Source organism: Lepidochelys kempii, chromosome 11 (genome assembly GCF_965140265.1).
Source record: "Lepidochelys kempii isolate rLepKem1 chromosome 11, rLepKem1.hap2, whole genome shotgun sequence".
Classification (NCBI taxonomy): Eukaryota; Metazoa; Chordata; order Testudines; family Cheloniidae; genus Lepidochelys; species Lepidochelys kempii.
Window position 1 is genome coordinate 45,459,001 of NC_133266.1, and position 21,382 is coordinate 45,480,382.

A 21,382-nucleotide genomic window follows, 5' to 3' on the forward strand; every position below is an offset into this window, starting at 1 on the left:
AGAAACTGGTCCATCAAATTTAACCTTTAAAATAAGGCAAGTTCTCTGCTGCATTGTGTCACACACCAGTGAGATTTTCCTTGAAATTGTGCTTCTCACATAAACCACATCTATTTGAGCAAAAATATTGTTTCTCTTTCCCTCAGGGCAAATACTTCTTCAATAACAGTTGACTGTTTTAATACAGGTAATGATTCCCTCCACTACTACTAACACAGAGCTAGTATCAAAGAGTTGAATACAGACTATTTCCAGTGCCTTCTTTTCCTTTTGTCACAGATAATGAAACCTTTATGAGCTCAGCTGCTTGCTTATGCGTTGAGCAACACCAGAGCTCGCGTGACATGGAGGCAGGATAGCAATAAAATAAATTGGCTACGCTCATAGTACAAAATTAGGAGTGATGCGACATTTTCTGTAGAAATAACATCACTGCTTCAGCTCGGAAAACTACCACTTGACCATCATTCACATGGAAGCTGAACTGACTTGTAAAACAAAAAATGGTTCCCACTTTTCAAATAAAAAAAGTCACCCGATATAGCTGAGTTTTAAAACTAACAAAACTGGTTAGTTGGATACCACCAAAGAAAATGAGGGGAAATGGCTATAAATTTCACCCTTCCGCCAGATTAAGGGATTATAGTATAGTATTGTTATTTTGCATAACAAACCTGACTTTTGTTGACAGAACTGCGTAGTGTAGACAAGGCCTTACAGAAAATCTTACCTCAGTTTATTCAGCAAATAGTTGGAATCACTTAATATGTTGCAAATGTGTGAAAAATTGTGAATGAAAATACATCTTTTAATTGAAATTCTCATTTTTTTTAAAGCCTGCTTATGGGGGTCAGTCACTTCAGCAAGCAGTCAGTCACCAGGTAGATTAGCAATCTTGTCAAAAAGATTGCAAATCCAGTGCTCATTTTGCTTTGAATGTGTATTTTACAGTCATAAGAACTATTTTGTAAATACTAGAATTGGTTAAAAATTTTGTTCAAATTTTCCCAAACACCGACTGCAGAAAAATTTCATTTTTTCAAAACTGGCAGTTATTCTACAAAAAAAGTCTAAATGTTTTGGGTTATTGGTTGTTTAGTCATTCTGCCTTTCCTCCTTTTTAATGGAAAAAAGACAGGGGGACTCAAACATTGGAAAACAATTTGTTTTTCAGGGTCCTGATTTTTTGTTTTGTTTTGAAGTGGAAAATTTTCACATTTTCCATGAAACATACTTATTTTCCAACCAGAGAATCATGTTACAAGGAGGGCTGCAGTACAAAGTTTGCAGTTGCCATGCTTCCTTTTGACTCTCTCAGGGTATATCTACACTGCAATAAAACACTTGTGGCTATGTCGACATAATAAAACTATCTTGATGAGCGGCATAGAGCTTTATGTGACAAAGTTAGAGAGAGGCAGCTTCAGTGTAGACAGTGCGCTTACTTATGTAGCCTTAAGTGGCCTTCAGGACGTGTCCCACAGTGCTCATCATGACCGCTCTGGTAAGCTGTTTCTACTCCTTTGCCCTGCAGCCAGGTACACAGGCATGCGCCCCTCCCCCTTTAAAGCCCCAGGAATTTTGGAAATTCCACTTCCTGTATGCTCAGCGTGGACAGCTCACATCGTATCTTCCCAGCTAACCATGCCAGCTTTCTGCACCAAATGTGCTCCCACCTGGAGTACACCAAAGTTGCTGGATTGGTTGGATCTGCAGGGAGAGGAGGCTGTGTAGTCACAGCTCCAATCCAGTCATAGGAACTTTGACACATACAAGCAGATTGCTCCTGGTATTGATGAGAAGGGGGCATGAAAGGGACACACAGAAGTGCCGTGCTAAGATCAAGGAGCTGAGACAGGCATACCAGAAGACAAGGGAGGCCAACGGTCACTCTGGTGTGGCACTGAAACCATGCTGCTTCTACAAGGACATGTTTTGAGAAGGGATGCAATCGTCTGATCAGGCCAATAGCGAGCACAGACCATGGAGAGAGACAATAAATGAAAAACTAGAAATGGATAGCCAGGAGAGGAAACGGGGAAGAAGCGGATAATAGAGGGTCAGGAGCGGATGATAAAGCTCACGGAGGACCAATCATAGATGCTCAGGTCCCTGATAGCACTGCAGTTGGAACACATGCATGCTTGACTCTCCTGCAGCCCATAAAGAACGGCATTCCATGCCCTCCCCAAACTTCCCACACACATTCCTTGCACATTTCTGGCCCATCACAGTACCCCTTGTACTCCAAGCCTAGGGACATTTTCGGTAACAACAGCTGGACTTACACACAGCTGTGAGATCCTTATTTCAGAGAGTGTTGCTCACGGTCATGAACCCTGTAAGAAATGTTAATATGTGTATTACTGTTTAATAAAAATTTAGTCTTACAAAGACAGTGAAGATTTATTTGGGACCTACATGGGGGTGTGGGCAGAAATTCATACACAGTGGCAATCAGCACATTTGCAGACTACAATTAATTTTCAAGCAGGAATCGTTATTCTAGGTGGCAAGTAAATAATGCCTGTCTGAATGCATTACAGAAAGACACATGACTGGGGCTCATTGCCAAAATGCTGCTTCAGAGACTCCCTGATTCGAATAGCCCCCTGTTGAGACCCTCTAATAGCCCTGATATCTGGCTGCTCAAAATCAGCTGCCAGGCAATCCACCTCAGTGCTCCACTCCTCTGGAAACTTTTCCTCCTTGGCTTCACAAATGTTATGCAGAGCACAGCAGGCTGCTATGACCATGGGAATATTTTCCTCATTGAGGTTCAGTCTGCCAAAAAGGCAGCGCCAGAGACCACTTAAAGCGCCAAACACATATTCTATGGTCATTCTGTTGCTGCTGAAGCGCTCCTTGCTGCCGTCAAGGTTTCCGATGTAAGGCTTCATGAACCACAGAAGTAACAGGTATGCTAGGTCTCCCAGGATCACTATGGGCATTTCCACATTCCCTATTGGAATCTTCTGCTCCAGAAAGAAAGTCCCTGCATGCAGCTTTCCATACAGGCCAGCGTTATTGAAGATGGATGCATCACGCATCTTCCCTGACCACCCCGCATTGTAGTCAGTGAAATGACCCTGGTGTAGCCAGACAGCCAGCCCCCACCCCCCCCCTCAGACCAGCATTGCTGGAAACACAGGAGGAAGCAGGAACAGGGCACTTAACATATATTCCAGCACAGCCTTTGAAGCTGTGAAAGCACAGGTGTGCTGCTACAATGTGCCTCTGGGAACAGATACAACGATTAAGCTCACAGCAGGCAGAGGCCCTGTGACAGACATGGCTCTTAGCCCCTACTAAATAGCGTGATGCACACACACCAACATCCTAGGTGGGAAAATATTTACCCTGATAAAAGAAATGTCCAGTAGTCGAAACTTATTGTTTCTCTCCCTTGCAAGTGTAAACTACTCTTGCGAAAGCTGGCGTCACCCCGACAGACCAGCCTCAATTTGGCATAAGAAAGGAGAAAGAGAATAAAGGAGTACAGAGGTATAAGTAGGGGACCTACAGCACCATGATTTTTGAGTGCTTTTCACTATCTATCTGCTGGTCAGATAAGTGACAGCCTCCCAAGGCTTCTGCAGCTAAGAGGGTCCCTAAGCCTTGTCCCTTATTCGTCTTTCCGCGGAATTGAGTGACCGATCCTGGCTTGGCACCGCTGGAATCGAGAGATGCAAGGAGGGTAAGAAGCACCCACACCTGATCTCCTATCTTTAGTGTACACATATTTTGAAATAGAGCTCTATACTTTGTTTTCTTTCTTTGGGATTGTGGCTTCAGTTTTGTAACTTGTTTGTGTGTGTAACATCTCTACATTTAAATAAGTAGGCACTAGCAATTTTGTAACCACATGATTAGAATCTAGCTTAATAAATTTTGGTAACCATTTATGCATAAGCCTGACTTGTTTTCTCTGGTTTACTGTAAAGCAGCCAACACAATTAAAGAACCTCAGCCGTTTTGGCTCTAAAGCCTGGCCATTAGGTGAGAGTACTAAGAGCCTAGCGTTGAGTTGTGCCGCCTCCACGGGGCAAACTCTTGGGGCACCTGTCAGTCAATCCTGGCTGCCCGCTGCGAAGGAGCTCTGAGCTCTAGCAGTTAAAGTCACGGGTGGTTAGGACCTTGGGGCATCCATCAGCCTAGCCCGGGCTGCCTGCCGCGAAGGGACAGTGCGTCCTAGTGGTTAAAGTCACGGATGGTATAAACGGGCATAGCTGGCACCTCACCAAACATCCTTGGCCGTCGGCTAACACCTGGTAATCCACCAGCACCTGCAATACCATAGAGAAGTAGCCCTTTCACAAGATGGTCTGGGGCCAAAATTGGGATATGCATGCCATCTATCACCCTGCCGCAGTTAGGGAATCCCATTGCCACAACACCATCCAGTATTTCCCAAAAATTGCCCAGAGTCACAGTCCTTTGTAGCAGGAGACGATTAATGATCCTGCACACTTGCATCATCACAACACTTTCAGTGGGTTTCCGATCTTCAAACTGATTCACGACTAACCAATAGCAGACTGAAGTTGCCAGCAATCACCACATGCTTTTCCACTACTATGGCAGCTCTCATTTTGGTGTCCTGGCGCTGCAGGGCGGGGACAAGCTCTGCACGCTGTTCAAGGAAGGTGGCTTTGTGCATATAGAAGTTGTGCAGCACTGCTCGACATCCCACAGCCTGCATCACAATCTGATCCCACCACCCAGTGCTTGTTTCCTGAGCCCAATAGCGACAGTCCACCATGTGCAGCTGCTCCATGAATGTCAACATCAATCTTGAATTTTTTTCTTTCCATGGCACACAGCAGGGCAGGCAGTACGGATTCCTGTTCAGATTTGCAGCTCATGAAATTGTACCGAGTCAGCCACATTGTGTTCTTAACGCTCATCACAAGACTGGTGAGCAGTGCAGGATCTATACTTTCAGGCAGAGATGGTGGACGCAAGTTTACAGGGACAGTTGAAAAACAGCACAAAACGTAGTCAGAAGCCCATGGAATCATGGGACAGAGAAAATTGCATCATGGGGCAGTAATCCCACTCCCATGATACATTTTGATCCATTCCCACAACTCTTAGCAGAAGAAGGTGGTGATTTGCACAGTGGGATAGCTACCCATGGTATACTGCTCTCTCTGTTCGTACTAGAGCACCAACTGTGAATAAGCTCCGCTGACACAAGAAATATTGTGTGAACATGCACAAGCAATGTAATTACAGTGGTTTATGCTCATCAACGTAACTTAAGTCGAATTAACTCTGTAGTGTAGACATGGCCATAAGTCTCTCTCATGGAGTTTCCCTTTACCCTTCTCCATCACAAAGCAAGCACACCATAAATTAGTTGTAAAAATTCGCTTATATTGATTACACAAGAGAATCTAAAATTTAAGATGCACTCAACATTTCATATGCAAGTTTAGATTTGACACTTGAAATCTACTCACATCTGCAGTAGGTGTTTGATCTCTAAGATGACTTTTTATTGAATAATTACCTGGATTTAAACAGCACTCATGGTATGGATTTAAACTGCTCTTTATTTGTTGACATTTTCACCAGAGATTGCAATAAATTACATATGTTATTGAGTTTCATGACATTTCACAGCATGCTCAAACTGAGTTATTTTTACTAAGGAGATAAGATTAAAAAAACCTTTATTCTACCTGCATAATAATTTTAGTACAGGTTTATCAAACAACTAAGACTTGTTCAGGTCAGACAAATATTCTGTCATTGAAAGTCTTCGAACAGTTTCTTCAGTTAAACCACTCAAAATGATGGCAAAACAAGGATTATCTACTTCCCACATACGCCCTCCAATGAATGACACTACTCTACAATGTCAATAAAGGTACTGAGCAATTCAATGTACCTTTCTAAACTAGAATTATTTTAATTCACAACCAATCAATTTTAAAGATATTTATAAAAGTGTTTGGCATAAATTGCTTAACAATCATATCCAGATTATCAGTTAGGAAATTTCAGCAACCTTCCCTGAACATACCCAAAGCATTCAATATCATCAATACAAGAAAACCAAAACATATTACACAATGGAAGTTACACCAATGATAGGGTGACCCAGATTATTTTTTTCATTTTTGTCTCAGCTTCTTAGGCCTGGTCTACACTGGGAGGGAGGGGGGGGAGGGAATCGATCTAAGTTATATAACTTCAGCTACGTGAATAATGTAGCTGAAGTCAACATACTTAGATCTACTCACTGCAGTGTCTTCACTGTGGTCAGTTGACTGCTGCCACTCCCCCGGCGACTCTGCCTGCACCTCTCGGTGCCAATGGAGTACAGGAGTCAAAGGGAGAGTGCTCAGGGGTCGATTTATCACGTCTAGACTAGACACAATAAATTGACCACCACTAGATCGATTGCTGCCTGCCAATCTGGGGGTTAGTATAGACATATCCTTAGTTATATTGCGATAATTAGATTTAGCAGAAGTCATTCATTTCTCCTTCCTTTTTAAAAAATTCTCTTGTGTGATTGTTCATCACTGCATCATTATTTCTACCTCAGACACATTCCCCACTACCTTCACAATACTATATGTAGGAGTGGCAATCCCAAATCTGATTGTGACTCTAGATATACTAAACTGGAAGCCATAAATAAATAAAAAGGTCATCTGACAAAGAAGCCATAATTTGAGCTATTATGTGGGGATTCTAAGGTTTAGAACCAATCTTAAAATAGGACAAATTCATGTGAAGTACGTTACAGATCAGCATAAACTGATCTAATTTACATGCTGAAAGAGTGGAAGAGCAGAACTTTACCACAAAAAGCAACCAAGGACAGGTATAAGAAATAAAACCAAAGGAACTGCTCTCTTACACCGTCCTGTTGGTTGCATTTTCTGCTTCTACAGAACCTCACATTTCTCCCTCCTCAGTCATTTGCACTAATTTACCAATGCGTAATTTGCAAAGTCATTTATATAGCCTCTGAATTTGGCCCAAGGTTTCCAAGTCTGTGGAAACACTGTTCCAGTAGAAACTGCTGTGTTTTCCCTCTGATAAGTGAAGTGGTGAGAGCAAATAATGGATGTACCAACTGAGGTAATTAATCAAGCATTATTGCCAATAGCTTCTAGAAGGAACCACTTAGCCTCCTATCTCAAGAAGCTTAGCCTCCTATCTCAAGCGAACAAGTCCTGAAAAGCACTGTGTAGTTGAGGGAGGGAAAATGATGTAAAGTTAGACAAGGACTAATAAAGCAGGTCAAAACATACTAGTTTTAAGGTGTTTTCTAGCAGATTATAATTCTCATGTCTGGGGAGCTCAGCATCCAAAAATCTACCACATATTTTCACAGCATAACTTTCTTCTGATGATGATTATATTTTATATTCCTTGAAACTAAATGATATAAACAGATTTGACAAATTGGTTGCCCACCAGTTTTCTTTATTCACATCTGAGAAAGCTAAAACATCTGTTGTATAAGTCTAAACCATTAATTAAATTAAAATGTCTGTCAATACTATGTAATTCCAAAGAATCAAGCCTACTCAGCAATATAGTAAGTTCCAAAAAATTTTCAGCATTTAAAATGCCTGTCATTAAATTGCTTTTCACTAAGAGTATCTGTATTTCCCAGAATACTACAGGACAGGCCCAACAAGGAAAGTAACAGAACACCACTAACCATCACCTTCAGCCCCCAACTAAAACCTCTCCAACGCATCATCAAGGATCTACAACTTATCCTGAAGGACGACCCATCACCCTCACAGATCTTGGGAGACAGGCCAGTCCTTGCTTACAGACAGCCCCCCAACCTGAAGCAAATATTCAGCAGCAACTACTCACCACACAACAAAAACACTAACCCAGGAACCTATCCTTGCAACAAAGCCCATTGCCAACTTGGTCCGCATATCTATTCAAGGGACACCATCATAGGACCTAATCACATCAGCCACACCATCAAGGGCTCGTTCACCTGCACATCTACCAATGTGATATATGCCATCATGTGCCAGCAATGCCCCTCTGCCATGTACATTGGCCAAACTGGACAGTCTCTACGCAAAAGAATAAATGGACACAAATCAGACGTCAAGAATTATAACATTCAAAAACCAGTCGAAGAACACTTCAACCTCCCTAGTCACTCAATTACAGACCTAAAAGTCACAATTATTCAACAAAAAAACTTAAAAAAAAAAAAAAAAAAAAAAGACAGACTCCAAAGAGAAACTACAGAACTGAAATTAATTTGCAAACTGGACACCATTAAATTAGGCTTGTATAAAGACTGGGAGTGGATGAGTCATCAGACAAACTAAAAACTATTCCCCCATGCTAATTTCTTCCCCCACTGTCACTCACACCTTCTTGTCAACAGTCTGAAATGGGCCACCCGGATTATCATTACAAAAGGTTTTTTTTCCTCCTGCTGTTAATAGCCCACCTTAATTGATTAGTCTTGTTAGAGTTGGTATGGCAACACCCATTTTTCCATGTTCTCTGTATATATATGTATGTGTGTATATATCTTCCTACTGTATTTTCCACTGAATGTATCAATGAAGTGGGCTTTAGCCCACGAAAGCTTATGCCCAAATAAATGTGTTAGTCTCTAAGTTACCGCAAGTACTCCTCGTTGTTTTTGCTGATACAGACTAAGAAGGCTACCACTCTGAAACCTGTATTTCACAGTGAATCAGGTAGCTTTACTTGCCAAATTGCAAATGCACTTTAGCTGATCAGAATCTCCTTGAGGTACATGCTAATCAAACAATTGTACTATAAGTGCTGAAACTACTCCCCGAGGAGCAGCTAAGGAAATTGCTGACTATTGCAGGCTGTCAGAAGAAGCTGCTGGGGAGGGGTGTTAAGGCAAGGGAAGAGACTCTAAATCAGTGGTTCTCAATGGGGGGCGAGGGGGGAGGTTACATCAACTCATCTAGATATTCACCTAGTTTTACAATTGGCTACATAAAAAGCATTAGTGAAGTCAGTACAAACCAAAATTTCATGCAATGACCCGTTTATATTGCTCTATATACTATACAATAATTTCAATTGATTTATAATTGTATGGTAAAAATTAGAAAGTTATCCATTTTTCACTATTAGTGTGCTGTGACACTTTCGTATTTTTATGTCTGATTTTGTAAGCAAGTAGTTTTTAAGTGAGGTGAAACTTGGGGTACACAATACAAATCAGACTCCTAAAAGGGATACAGTAGCCTGGAAAGGTTGAGAACCACAACTCTAAATACATTAGCTCTGAGTTAAACATGGGAGTTTAATTTTTTAGACATTCAAGCAAGACATACACTTGCTTGATTTGGCTAAGAACTAGCCATTAGCTGAAATACAGTAATTTTTTTTTTAGCTAAAGTAATGCGTCCTGATTTGTATGATTGCAAAAATGTACCTATCTCCAACTCATCTTTCTTAAATTCTGGAGTTAAACTAGCAAGAACTAAAAGCTACGTGAACATCTAAAACAGCACCTTAGTCAGCAAAATCTCAAGTCACTTAAAACATACATCTCTTAAGGGCAAGTCTTCATTCTTTTGTAAATGATAGATTTCAACCTAAACTGCAAATGTTTTTGAGCAAAATAATAAAAATTAATATTCCAGCTCCACCCCTGCCAGACTAAATCATTATTTTTACTACTTGATAAGATTTCATCTTATTATTAATTATTTGAATGCCCAAGAGACCCAGTCTGGACCAGAACCCCATTGTGCTAGGGGCTGTACACACAGAACAAAAAGATGGTCCCTATCCTTTGTGGAGTAAAGATTGGAAAGAAAGGAGGAGAAAGAACTTTCTATAAGAAATCCTGAAAACGAACTGTCCTAAAATTCAGAATCAATTGCTTTCGTGCCAGTTAGTAGTTAATTTAATAAGGGTGCAAAACGATCACATTTTATTTTATAAGAAGTGAAACATGACACCAACCTTGGGTAGGTCATTTCAATCAAGTTACAGACCAGAATAAAAATTGGCTTACCAAGAACCACTAGTGACAAACTATGTTTGAATTTAGTTTTGCTATCCAGATTAAAAGATATTTTAGAGCTGTGTTTGAAATAAGCTTTAGTGAAAATCTGAGATACACTTCTGTCAAATACATCTGGCAAAGATCAAACAACCATACAAGTCAGATCCAAATTATACACCAGGCAACTGATTGAAGAAAAAAAATCAGAAACTGTACCTGAAAGGAAGGCTAATTTTTTCTTCAGAATAGGTAATATTACGGTAGCTTCCATTCTACTTCAGTTAACTTTCACAGCTCTGAAACACAAGAAATTAAGAGTGTCAACTTTGGGAAATCAATTACTGTGCTACACTAGAACAAGAGTTGGCTTGTGCCAGCACGGTTTTGTACTTACTTTTCAGAGAGCAGCACAGAACACTTTATAACCAAAATTGTGATGTAACATTTGAATTGCATTATGTTGCAAAACTGAAGAAAAACCCCAGATCAATGTCAATCATTTTTCCATTGTAAATCTTTTAAGTCACTATTATTTCTCTTTATTATCTGAAAGCGATTTAGGTTTTGTTATTATTTTAGCCTTAAATTTCATAGGCCCTACAAAGTTAAATTCATTTTATTTTCAACACACTAAAGACAAAACACAAACCCGAAGACATACATAGCTTAAATGCCCTTATTCAAGATGGGGAAAAAACATTAAAATAGAAGCAGTTTGTAAGTAGAACCCCTCTTATAATTTGTCATTCTTGTGTAACAGAATCGGTGTGACTAAACCTAGTGCTCCTGTTCACATTTTATAGGGTTTCTCTCAAAGAGCCAGGATTACGATAAAAAGAGTAATTATCTTCATATTGCATGTATGTTAATGCGTTACCAAATTAAGATCTCAATGCAGTTATCACCAAACTCAGACTGAAGAGACACATTTTGCAAACAATCTAATTAATCCTTTCTGTTGCTTCATCATCTTTTAATCTATTGTTTAATGTATAGGTGGAGATGTTTCTGCTTTTCTCCCCTACTTTCATGAATTCAGCCCAAATTCACAAAGCATATCAATGACAAAAACACATATTGCAGGGGAGAATTCACTCAGTTCTGCAGCATAGCAAACCTCTCACAATCCTAATAATTTACACATGCTGTTTCTGCTGGGCCATGGGAGATGATGCAATGTGATGGTTTAACCATCCAGTATACCTGACGGATTTTCTTCTTAATAATTTGAATGGACATTTCATAATAAACTGAAATTAGGACATAATAATAATAATAATAATAATAAACAAACTGAAATGTATCTGGCAACAGCAAACATGAATAGATACTTCTGTAGAGACCTTTCACATCTGCAAGAACATTTTGACAATACATGTTGCTTACTAAGGAGTCTGTTATACACACAGACCATTTTCCCCTCCCTACCATGCAGACTGACATAAAAACCAAACGGAACTGCCTTAAATGTACCAAGTTCATTAGTAGCTAAAATCCATTACGAGAAATAAATATCCACCATTGGGATAGATTATGGATACGTGAAGTCAGTGTTCTCTTCTCAATTGAAAATAAAAAGCCAAAGCTAACTGAAATACCTCTTCATTGAGGCAGTATGTATTGGGAAATTGCCTAATAACTAAAAGTCCGTTTTAACATAATGACAACTTTTCTCTGTTGCTGTAAGAAATCACCAAAACTTTCAGTCTACAGCTAACAAGAAGAAAAGTGACATCCTGAGAAGAATTTAGAACAAATTACATTCCAAAAACCAGGTAAAATGTAGTAATATATACAAAGATAAGCAAGTGAAGACAAATGACACAAATAAAAGTTCAAAGTGCGTAAAAGAAAGACAATGGACTTCAATCACTGTAATGTTGAGTCACCTAAACACTGGAAGGCAACAAACAAGAGTAACTCACTCTGGAACTATACTAATCCCACCAAACGCCACAAACACACACAGATCAAATAAAAAGAAAGAATGAATTTGGATTTAAGATAAACAGTCCAAGCTCTGCCAAAAGGAACTCAAGTTGACAATTAAAGAGTAAAAAATGTGTAGCATAACCATTATATTAAAAGTTGTACAAGAGAGTATTGGGTCTGCATCTAAATCTAAGCAAGTATCTTCTAAAAAGGCAACACTCATGGGAAAGATGACCGTTAAACACCAAGATGGCATGTGAGAAAGTGATAAAAATGTAGATTTCTGCAGGTTCCTAAAAAGGTGAAGAGGCATAGGAAAATTAGTCAACAAGACCAGAACTCTGTGTGCTGGGAAGCTTGAAGAAAAACTGAGTGACAAAGGGGTGTCAAACTTTGCTTCTCACTCAGTGACAATGATCAGTGTGAGACTACAAAGAGCTTTCAGCCCACAGAAAAGCTTTACAACAAGTATCTGCCAGGGCAAAACAACTTGAATCTTTTCTGGCATCAGGATAAAGGAATTATGCAAATAACAGCCCTTTCCACACCCTCAAATACTGAACACGCACTAAGTCTTTGTCTACGCTACACAGTGGTTAGCAACACAGCCGTATCGCTAAAAGTCGGGCAGTGTAAACGTGTTTGTCAGCACTTTTGTGGACAAAATACTTCCACCCCCTAGGAGTGGGGTTCACGTTGCTGACAGGAGCGTGGTTAGTCTCTAAGGTGCCACAAGTTCTCCTTTTCTTTTTTTTTCCTCCTGCCAACAACTAGCCGTTTACACTGCCACTTGCTGTGGCAAGTTTGTTTTTCAGCAGGGGGCTTTTTTAAGCACCTGTGAATGACAAAAGTTTTTTCGTTCAATTGGCAGTGCAAACAAAGCCCAAGTCATGAAGAACAGCAAAAGAAAGTAGGCATTTGAGACCAGATCATAGCTTCCATTATTTTTCACACAGAAGAGAGAAAAACTACAGAGAACTCTCTGAAATGGCCCAAATTTCAATAGAAGAAGAGGGATTGAGCCAATATAACATTGTCCCATGTCCTAAAGTTCAAAGGAAACACCTACATACTATTTCAACATGATTGGGCTTCACAATATTGGGGACATGGCTCAGGAAGGAGAAATAGAAGGCAGGGCAAGGGTAAAGCTCCAAACCACCATCAACTTCCATATGCATAGGGATTCTCCTGCTAAGACAACATTATCTTATGCCAACTTCCACTCTGTAACTCAAGACCTTATTTCCACCAAGGGTGGGGTTTTTTGGTTTATGCATTTTCAAGGAACCAGAAAGAGCACAGCTCAAGCATGTGCTAAAAACTAGTTACTTAAAATCTCAACTTTTAAAAATTAATATGTTAATTTTCTTCTGATTTGAGTTTTAATCTTCAAGGAAAGCAACCCATCAAGTTTGAATTTTCTAGCGTCATTCATTTTTAAGTTATCCAAGAGTGAAATATCTGATTGGAACATAAGAGGAAATTTTTTTCCATGCATGTGTAACTCAAAAAATGACGGAAATGATCTGACTCAGACTTTTTTTTAAAAGTTATCTTTGGGCTAAGAGAAATTTCAGCATAAAAAGATCTTGTTCGAAAAAGCTAGGAATGCATGAAAGACTTAACAGAAATAAGAAAATCAGCACCAGTGATAGCATGCACCACTTGAACACATTTTATACATAGATCTGTCACACCCACCCACCTCTATACAAATCTCTGTGTGGGGGGGTGGGTGCGCGCGCGCATACAAAACCAATCGTAGCCACTTCCCATCGTCAGTGGGGATTGAATCCGTAGCCTCAAACAGCACCAACAGTATCTGAGCTACCACCACCCACGCTAAAGGAGAACCTATTTAGTTGTGACAATACAAAGTTGTATAGTAAGCAGTGCCTGCCAGCAGGGGGAGCCATGATCACACCCACATCACTAGGTCAGTGCATTGTTTGTGTGTGCCTACAGGAAGGAAGAGGGGAAGAGAGAAAACATGATGGTACGGTGGGGGATTATAAAGGTTTTGCCAGCATGAATTTGGTACGGGTGTGTTACGAGTGATAAACCCACACAAGTAAAGCAGATTATCCTGAACAAGTGACAATCAATTTTTACTACCACACTACCATATGTTCGGTACATGCCACATTTTACAGAAAATATTTTAGAAATCTTTTCAAAAACTTTTTAATCCTCAGTCCAAAATACTTTGGCTTATAGATCTTATGCTTTATCAAATGGCCACTCTGATCTGGACACCATTTTTAAATTCACATGTAGATGCAAAACATGATGCTACAGTATATGTGACATACAGTGAGCAGGGGAAGCGGAGAAGAGCTAAATTTCCTTGTGCAAAATTACAAACTCTCCCTTTCATTACAGCAAAAATACTTCTTACTGCCAAATTAATTCAGTCATCAGGAACAAATGATCACACACCCAACAGAGGGTGGGGTGGTTTGATCACACCAGCAAGGAAAACCAACTCCTGGAGTCCCGAGAGGAGAAGGGAGGGGCAGGCTTGACTGCTCTGTGATCTTCCCCTCTCCCACTATCCAGAATGCAACTCACAAGTAGAGATCATAGTGGGGGGGATGGAAAACTACTGAATTCTCCACCTCTCCCTTCTGCTGTTGGGAGGCTGGGGGAAAGAAGGGAGAGTTGATTGTCTCACACCCTTCCCCTTCCTGTGTATGAAGCCCCTGGGGCCATGCAGCAACCATTTTGCTCTGGTTGCTGCTGCAGAAACAGCAGCTGCCTGAAAGAAGCCATATTGACAACACCTCTTTATATTCAAGCCTTTACACTCATTTGCAAACAATACGACCATGGTTAAGGTATGAAGCTGAGGGCCCCAGTTTCCTACAGTGCAGGAGTGGACAGTTACTAAGTAAATTAACTTACACCAATTGGTTCACTATCTGGAGAACTCTCTTTTGGCAGGAAGATGTGATTTGGGTGAACTCACTCACCTATTAGGAAGGTTTCCATAGATGGCAGAATGCCTGGGGAGTCCTGCTCACCCCTGAAAAAAAGAGACACAACCCAGAGGATGACATACCTGGAAATCAAATTGGTAGGTGTATCACGCCTAAGGAAAAACTGGACAAATTAGGTGTATTAATACAAGTGATTAAAGGGTTTTGGCAAAGTTACTCCAACACAGTTGCATGTAATTATGGGCTCTTTAAATTTTACCTCTAACCATGGTGGTCCTGGTAAGGGCTTTTGTGTACACTTAGTAGCAACCACCTTGGCAATTAAGGAGCCTCATTATTTTGACAAAGAAAAAAAGAGGGAATACTTGAGTGTGGGAGGCATTTTTTAAATAGTTTAAGGGAGTGATCTGAGTGGATGCCAGATTGAGATTTACAGGTACAACTGGATGCCACAGTGGGTGTTGGATCAGTAGAGGCTTTGGCCCCAGAGCAAGTTTTTGCAGGGCAGAGGCAATGCTGTTTAAGGCAGAATTTGCTGTGGCTTTTCAGCTCTTCTGGGGTTAGTGAAGTCCCTTCTGGAGCATCAACAGGCCGCTCCAAGCACACATTGGAACTGGAAGAGGTGCAGGTTAAATAATGGTCGATAAGCAGAAGCTGGGGGCCAGAACAGAGCTAAGAGAATGCCTAGATGAACAGTTATGCCCGACTAAATCCAGAGGAACATTTTCTGACTTGGTGTACGTAAGAACCAGCCTTTTATTACATTATACTGGGATGCCAGCTACTTGACCAGAGATCCATTTGCTACAGTATTAAGAAAGGTGTTAGCCTGCTTGGGGTGCAATACAGCAAGATTTGGTAAGAATTCCTTCAGGAATGACGTGGCAACATCTGCAGCTTTGAATACATTTGATTCACAGAGGGGTCCAGGTGACTGGGCTCTGGATAATATAATGTTATATAACCAATGCCCACTCTTCAGTGGGGACTAGCAAGGCAGAGGGATAATACAAGCAAACCCTCTGTCTGCTTGCAATTTTCAGGAGACACTGGAAACAAGATGGATTTGCTGCACTTGATGATAGTGCACTGAGCCCACAAGAGGGCAGGAGAACAGCAGGTGGATCACAGGTGAGCTTCAGGCTGCAACAGTCAGCTTTGGATGGTTTCAGGGGAGGGGCATGTTGTGGCACAAGCTAATGCCTTTCCTGCACTCCCTGATGGTAGAATCACATTCATCTAATGTCTTGATTATTTATTTAATAGAGAACGATCTTGGGGTTTATACTGGGGTGAATTTGAGTGTCAGAATTTAACAGGAACATGGGCTGGATTATCCACTAGTGGCTGGGCACCAAACGAGGTTTGGTTAGAGATGTTTGCAAAACAGGTATTTCAACTCTGCTAGTGTGAATCAGGCCTGGACCAATTGGTCACCTGTCTCTTTTGGTGAGATGACAACTACACACAGAAAAATCAAGTACGATCTTTCTCAGCTCTACAAGGAAGATGAGCACGTTGAACAGACACAAGGACCCACATATGACTGTGATAACTTAGACTGCACAAATGGATGGCAGACACCAGAAAGCTACTTACTGGTGCCCCCTGTGTGCAAATTAATCAAAGTCAGTCATTTTACAGCAACTAAAGCAGTGCTTAACTTGTACCATAGCTTGCCAAGGCTGAGCCCCGGCACTTCTAGGCTTGGCAGTTCATAGCCCCGGTACGTCTGGGCTTGCCATGTCAGTTACAAAAGTAAAACAAAAACAAAAACTGCTTGAGCCCCAGCATCTCTTTCATTACAAATTAAGCACTGAACTAAAGGCATCGGTTTTTTGACTGACTTTTTGGAAGGCATCTCTGTAGACACCTTTATGTAGATACACACACGGCTTTTTCTGACCAAAAAGATTTTGACTCCCCTCATTTTTAGGTTTCAAAGAAACAGTACATTTAAATAAGTGAACAATTAAGCGTTTGAGAGAAGAAATTGCATTTCATGCCTTGCCAGAGTTTGCAGAGTCTATTTGAGCTTTGTTGTGAAGAAATATTGTAGTGGCTATTTTTTTTTTAACCAAACTTTCTCCTCTCCGTTCCCCAAAGGACAATGTGTTTATCGATGCCCTTCTTTTGATGAACAAACCAACCTACATGCCAACAGCACTTTTTAGCAAAAGTGAACATGCACATTATTTTGCATTACTGCATATTATATTTAAATGTATTAGACAAATTAGGATTACCAAAACAGTATACACCTTAAATGCTGATTAGTCAATTCAGCAACATCACACTACTGTATGCTTCAGACAAAAGTTTCTTTTAAACAGAGCTCAGATCTTCACTCTTGTCTCTCCATTATAATTCATCTCATCCATTCCAATGCTAACTAGCGGACCTTAGTAAAAATCTTGTTTACAGCACATGTGCAAAGTTTCAAAAACGTTTTACCTCTCTCCTGATCAAGCAAGTTTCTCAAGAAAGGTTACTGTGATATATACTAAACAGCCATTTATTCTGTAAACAAAGAGGAGAACCTTTTATCATTTTGCCATACACTTCAATATTTGCAGAGAGAGAGAGAGAGAGAGAGAGTTTGAATCAGTGTTTGTTTGTTTATATGTATACATAACTAACAAACACCGATTCAAACTCTCTCTCTCTGCAAATAGGCAATATTTATTCTTTTGAGGCTGCAAAACCTCTATTATTAAAATACTTACTGGCTTTCAGAGATATAGTGGTATATTACTGTCCATAAGTTAAAATAGCTCCTTTGTTCAATACTTCCTGAAGCCAAAGGAAGTATTTCAGTTTATGAGAAAAACCTTTTCATCATTATTATTGACAATGCAAACCAGCCATTCTTTGTTTGAAATGCTATTGAAACGTTCAGTTACCTGTTTAATAAAGGCTTTAGGGTGCTCTCTATCTAATAGGAATAGTCTTAAGGACAGCTTATCAGGCTATTTCTTCCTTGCTCCCACCCCAGCAGGAATGGTTATAGCATCTTCCACCAAACCTTCACAGCATTAGGAGATTCTTGGGGAGGAATGAAGCTAAAAGTCCTTCCCTAACCCCAACCAGAAAAATATTTTGGGGGAGAGCAGGAGAGAGTCACTCTGCTCCCCACTGGGAGCTACAGCGACAGATGGCACCACACACTCCACTTATAGAAGGCCTAGCAGCTGCCATGACGACAACTATGGAGCACTACATGTACCATTGCCTTGGCAGCTCCCGTTTAAGGGCAGTTGTACACTAGGGAAATGCTAAAATATTTTGCCATGTGATAGGTTTTTTAAAAAGCTATATTAAATGCAAAGGAGCAAATATATTACTATAAATAAAAGTTACATTAGCATGAAGATTTAGCTACTGTAATACCCAAGTGGTTTAAGATATCAATCTTGTTTTTTTCTGAACTTTCCTATTTCAGATTTGTTTTCTTCCCACTCTGGTTGATTGTCATTTTTCCATCTATACTAGAGCAAATACAAGTCCAATCACTTGTTAAGGAGGGAGATTAAGTTCAGTAATTCTTCTAAAATGGCTGACCTATTGAAAAAAATTAAAAAAACTTGTTCCCTATGTTGTAATAAATTGGGCCTACAAATTTACTCTAGTGGTGAGTTCAACTGTAAGAAGTATGTAAAGATTCATAAGATATCACAATAACCTATAACAACCTATAACACAAGTTGCTGTGAAAAGATATGAAAGGGAGATAGAAATACTGAATTAGTCCAAACAAAAAAGCCTCCTAATAGAAGCCAAGGACTATATTCAGATCCTGCATGGTAAACAAGAGAAGTGTGGAATCGTAAATCAGTTAGGCCTACTTTCTGACGCACCAGTTTGGATGCACTGGTGGACAAAATAGTGAGGGGGTGGGCTATTCCACCCCCCACCATTCCCTTTGGGGGTCCTTAAAGAAAGAGACTTTTTGGGGGGGTGAAATTAGCTACTGGAGCAAACTTCAAAATCATAGGTACCACCCCCACAATCTCCTTCGATCCTGGGCCTTTTGTCACACTGATCCTGAGAAATGTCCTGACCAGACTGGGACCTAGATGACACCACCACCTCCTGCTGAATCCCAAATACCACCTGAGATGAAACAGGATCGAACTTAAACAGCAGCTCCAGCTCATCTCAGCTAACTTCTCTTTTCCCTAAATGGACAATTACTATCTGTGATGCCATCTAAGAGACTGTCAAACAAGGTAGGCGGCAGAAAGGGTTTCCTTCTAAAACATCTCTCCAGTTAAAGGGAAAGGGAACACAGGATGGTGTTAAAATGAAAGCCTTATTTAATACTTTACATTGCAAATGCTTCAATTGTTTTTCCCTCTTTTCTTTATCTTTAATAAAAGGTTAAAAACAATTTGTAATGGTGTGTTTGCCATGGTAATAAGCAAGCTGAGGTCTCTGTACACCAGACTCCAGTATTAAACAGTTACTTAACACTATTTAATACTGGACAATAACTGGGTTATGTTAACACCATTAGCCTCATACTCCATCTAAATTAATAAAACATTCAATAAACAAAAAAATAAGATGGATAATTTAAAAGTGCGTCAATAGAGCTTTTAAATTAAAATCAGAAAAGGGAATACTTTAAGCACAGAATACTTTACACATGCACACGCGCGTCAGTAGTTCTGGATAACATTTATCCCAGAATCTTAAAGGAATTAGCTCTGACATGCTGACAAATATTTCATAAGTGTTATGGAAAATTATAAAGAAACCATAGGACTGAGGAAATTCATCTATATCACTAACATTGGGGGTGGGGGAAGAACAATTCTGGCAATGACTGATCAGTAAAACTAAATTTTAGTTCCTAATAAAATAAAGAAATTTGGATTGGAGAGAAGGGACGGGATTAAAGACCTAAATGACAGTAGAACAATACATTACATTTATTTCATAAACCAGTTCTTGTCAATGTAACACTTTTCATCCAAGGATCCCAAAGTGCTTTACAAATTTGTCACAACACTTCTGGAATAGAGGCAAATATCATACCCCATTTTACAGATGGTGAAACTGAGGCACAGATTAGTTAAAGGGACTTGCCCAAGGTCATACACCATGTCAAATGACATGACCAGGAGCAGAACCTAGATCTCTGTACTCCCAACCTCTGATCTCCTCACCAGACCACATTCCCACATATCAGATGGCAAAATTGGGGGACGAAGGACATACGGTATAGCTAAAGAGCATCACAAAACTAATTCAAAATTACTTGGATAGGAATCATATGAGCATTGTCATATTGCCAAAAAACGGGCTGACTGACCATAAATAAGAGTGCTATCAAAAAGCAACATACTAAATTGTTTGGCGGTTCCCAGAGAGATGTGACACAGGTCTGCATTAGGCCCAGATTTCGCGTTTTCATTTAAAACACAAAAATGTTAACTGGGAAATATTGCAAATACCTTAAAAAAAAAAAAACAGGACAGAAAGTTTAGAAAACAACTACTAAATAAAATTCAACCTGGAAAAAACCACAAGCTTATACCTCTGGTGAAAATGTCTATTAAACAGAGACAATTCATGAGAGGGAGATATTTGCGCAACAGTGCTGAAAGAAGACTAGAGGAGACAGTGAACAAATTAGATACAAGCTGACAGTGTGATAAAGTGATTTTGGGCTGCAGATGAAAGAGACTTCAATCACAGACCCAGAGGAAACAGTCTATTTCCATACTATTTCTAGGCTCTGGTGAGATTGCACTTAGAACGCTACATACTGTCCAGGGCAATTCAGTCCTAAAAAGACATTTAAAAGTTGTAGAAAAGATAAGAAGCTGCAGAATTTGGCTTATGAAGAAATCCTATTCCATTATCTAAAATGTCCACTACAACTATCTTGAGCACTGTGCAATATTACAATAATAAAATAAAACAAGCATCCAAAAAGCCAGCAACTCTTCAAAACAAAAGAGAACTAGTTTAAAAAACAGTCCTAAAAAGAAGAGGGAGAACCCAGAAGAAACACCCTCCCTCCAAAACTGGCATCAATCAGCTGACCAGAAGTGAAATGTCCTGAAGACAGCTGCAGTCAGGTTCTCTTTAACACTATTATACTCTTGTTCCTAACCCACCCAATAGAAATTTCTGCACAGAAGGAACAACAACCTGAGCAAACTCAGCTTAGAAGAGAATTAAGATAGGATCACACAAATGCTTCAGGTCTAAATCATTAAGTGCATTATAAATTAAACAGTAATGTCTTGATCTTTCAGAAAATTAAATATTCCCTCATCCCATTCCAAGAGAGGAAATATTACAGCAGGGCAACAGCCCAGCTATAGTTAAGGTTTAGACCAGGTTTCTGTTTAAAGCTTGACTCTTCCAAGTGCATCAAAATCTGGGAATAATTTATACCTTCAAGTCAGTGGGACTGCTATGGGTACCCACATGGCCCACAGTATGCCAACGTTTTTATGACTGACTTAGAACAATGCTTCCTCAG

General features: G+C 39.9%; 1 protein-coding gene across 7 annotated transcripts in view; it reads right to left on the reverse strand.

Annotated features, from left to right (window-relative positions):
- SESTD1 (SEC14 and spectrin domain containing 1) overlaps positions 1 to 21,382 on the reverse strand; it is a 124,932-nt gene that overhangs the window by 87,174 nt on the left and 16,376 nt on the right. For 6 of the 7 annotated variants that reach the window (XM_073306035.1, XM_073306036.1, XM_073306040.1 and 3 more), the window contains one exon: positions 10,226 to 10,305. In XM_073306035.1, coding sequence (XP_073162136.1) covers positions 10,226 to 10,280 — 55 coding nt within the window. In that variant the 5' untranslated portion in view covers positions 10,281 to 10,305. Of the gene's footprint in view, positions 1 to 10,225; positions 10,306 to 14,916; positions 14,970 to 21,382 lie in introns of all 7 variants that reach the window. The other variant, XM_073306039.1, reaches the window with a different exon arrangement.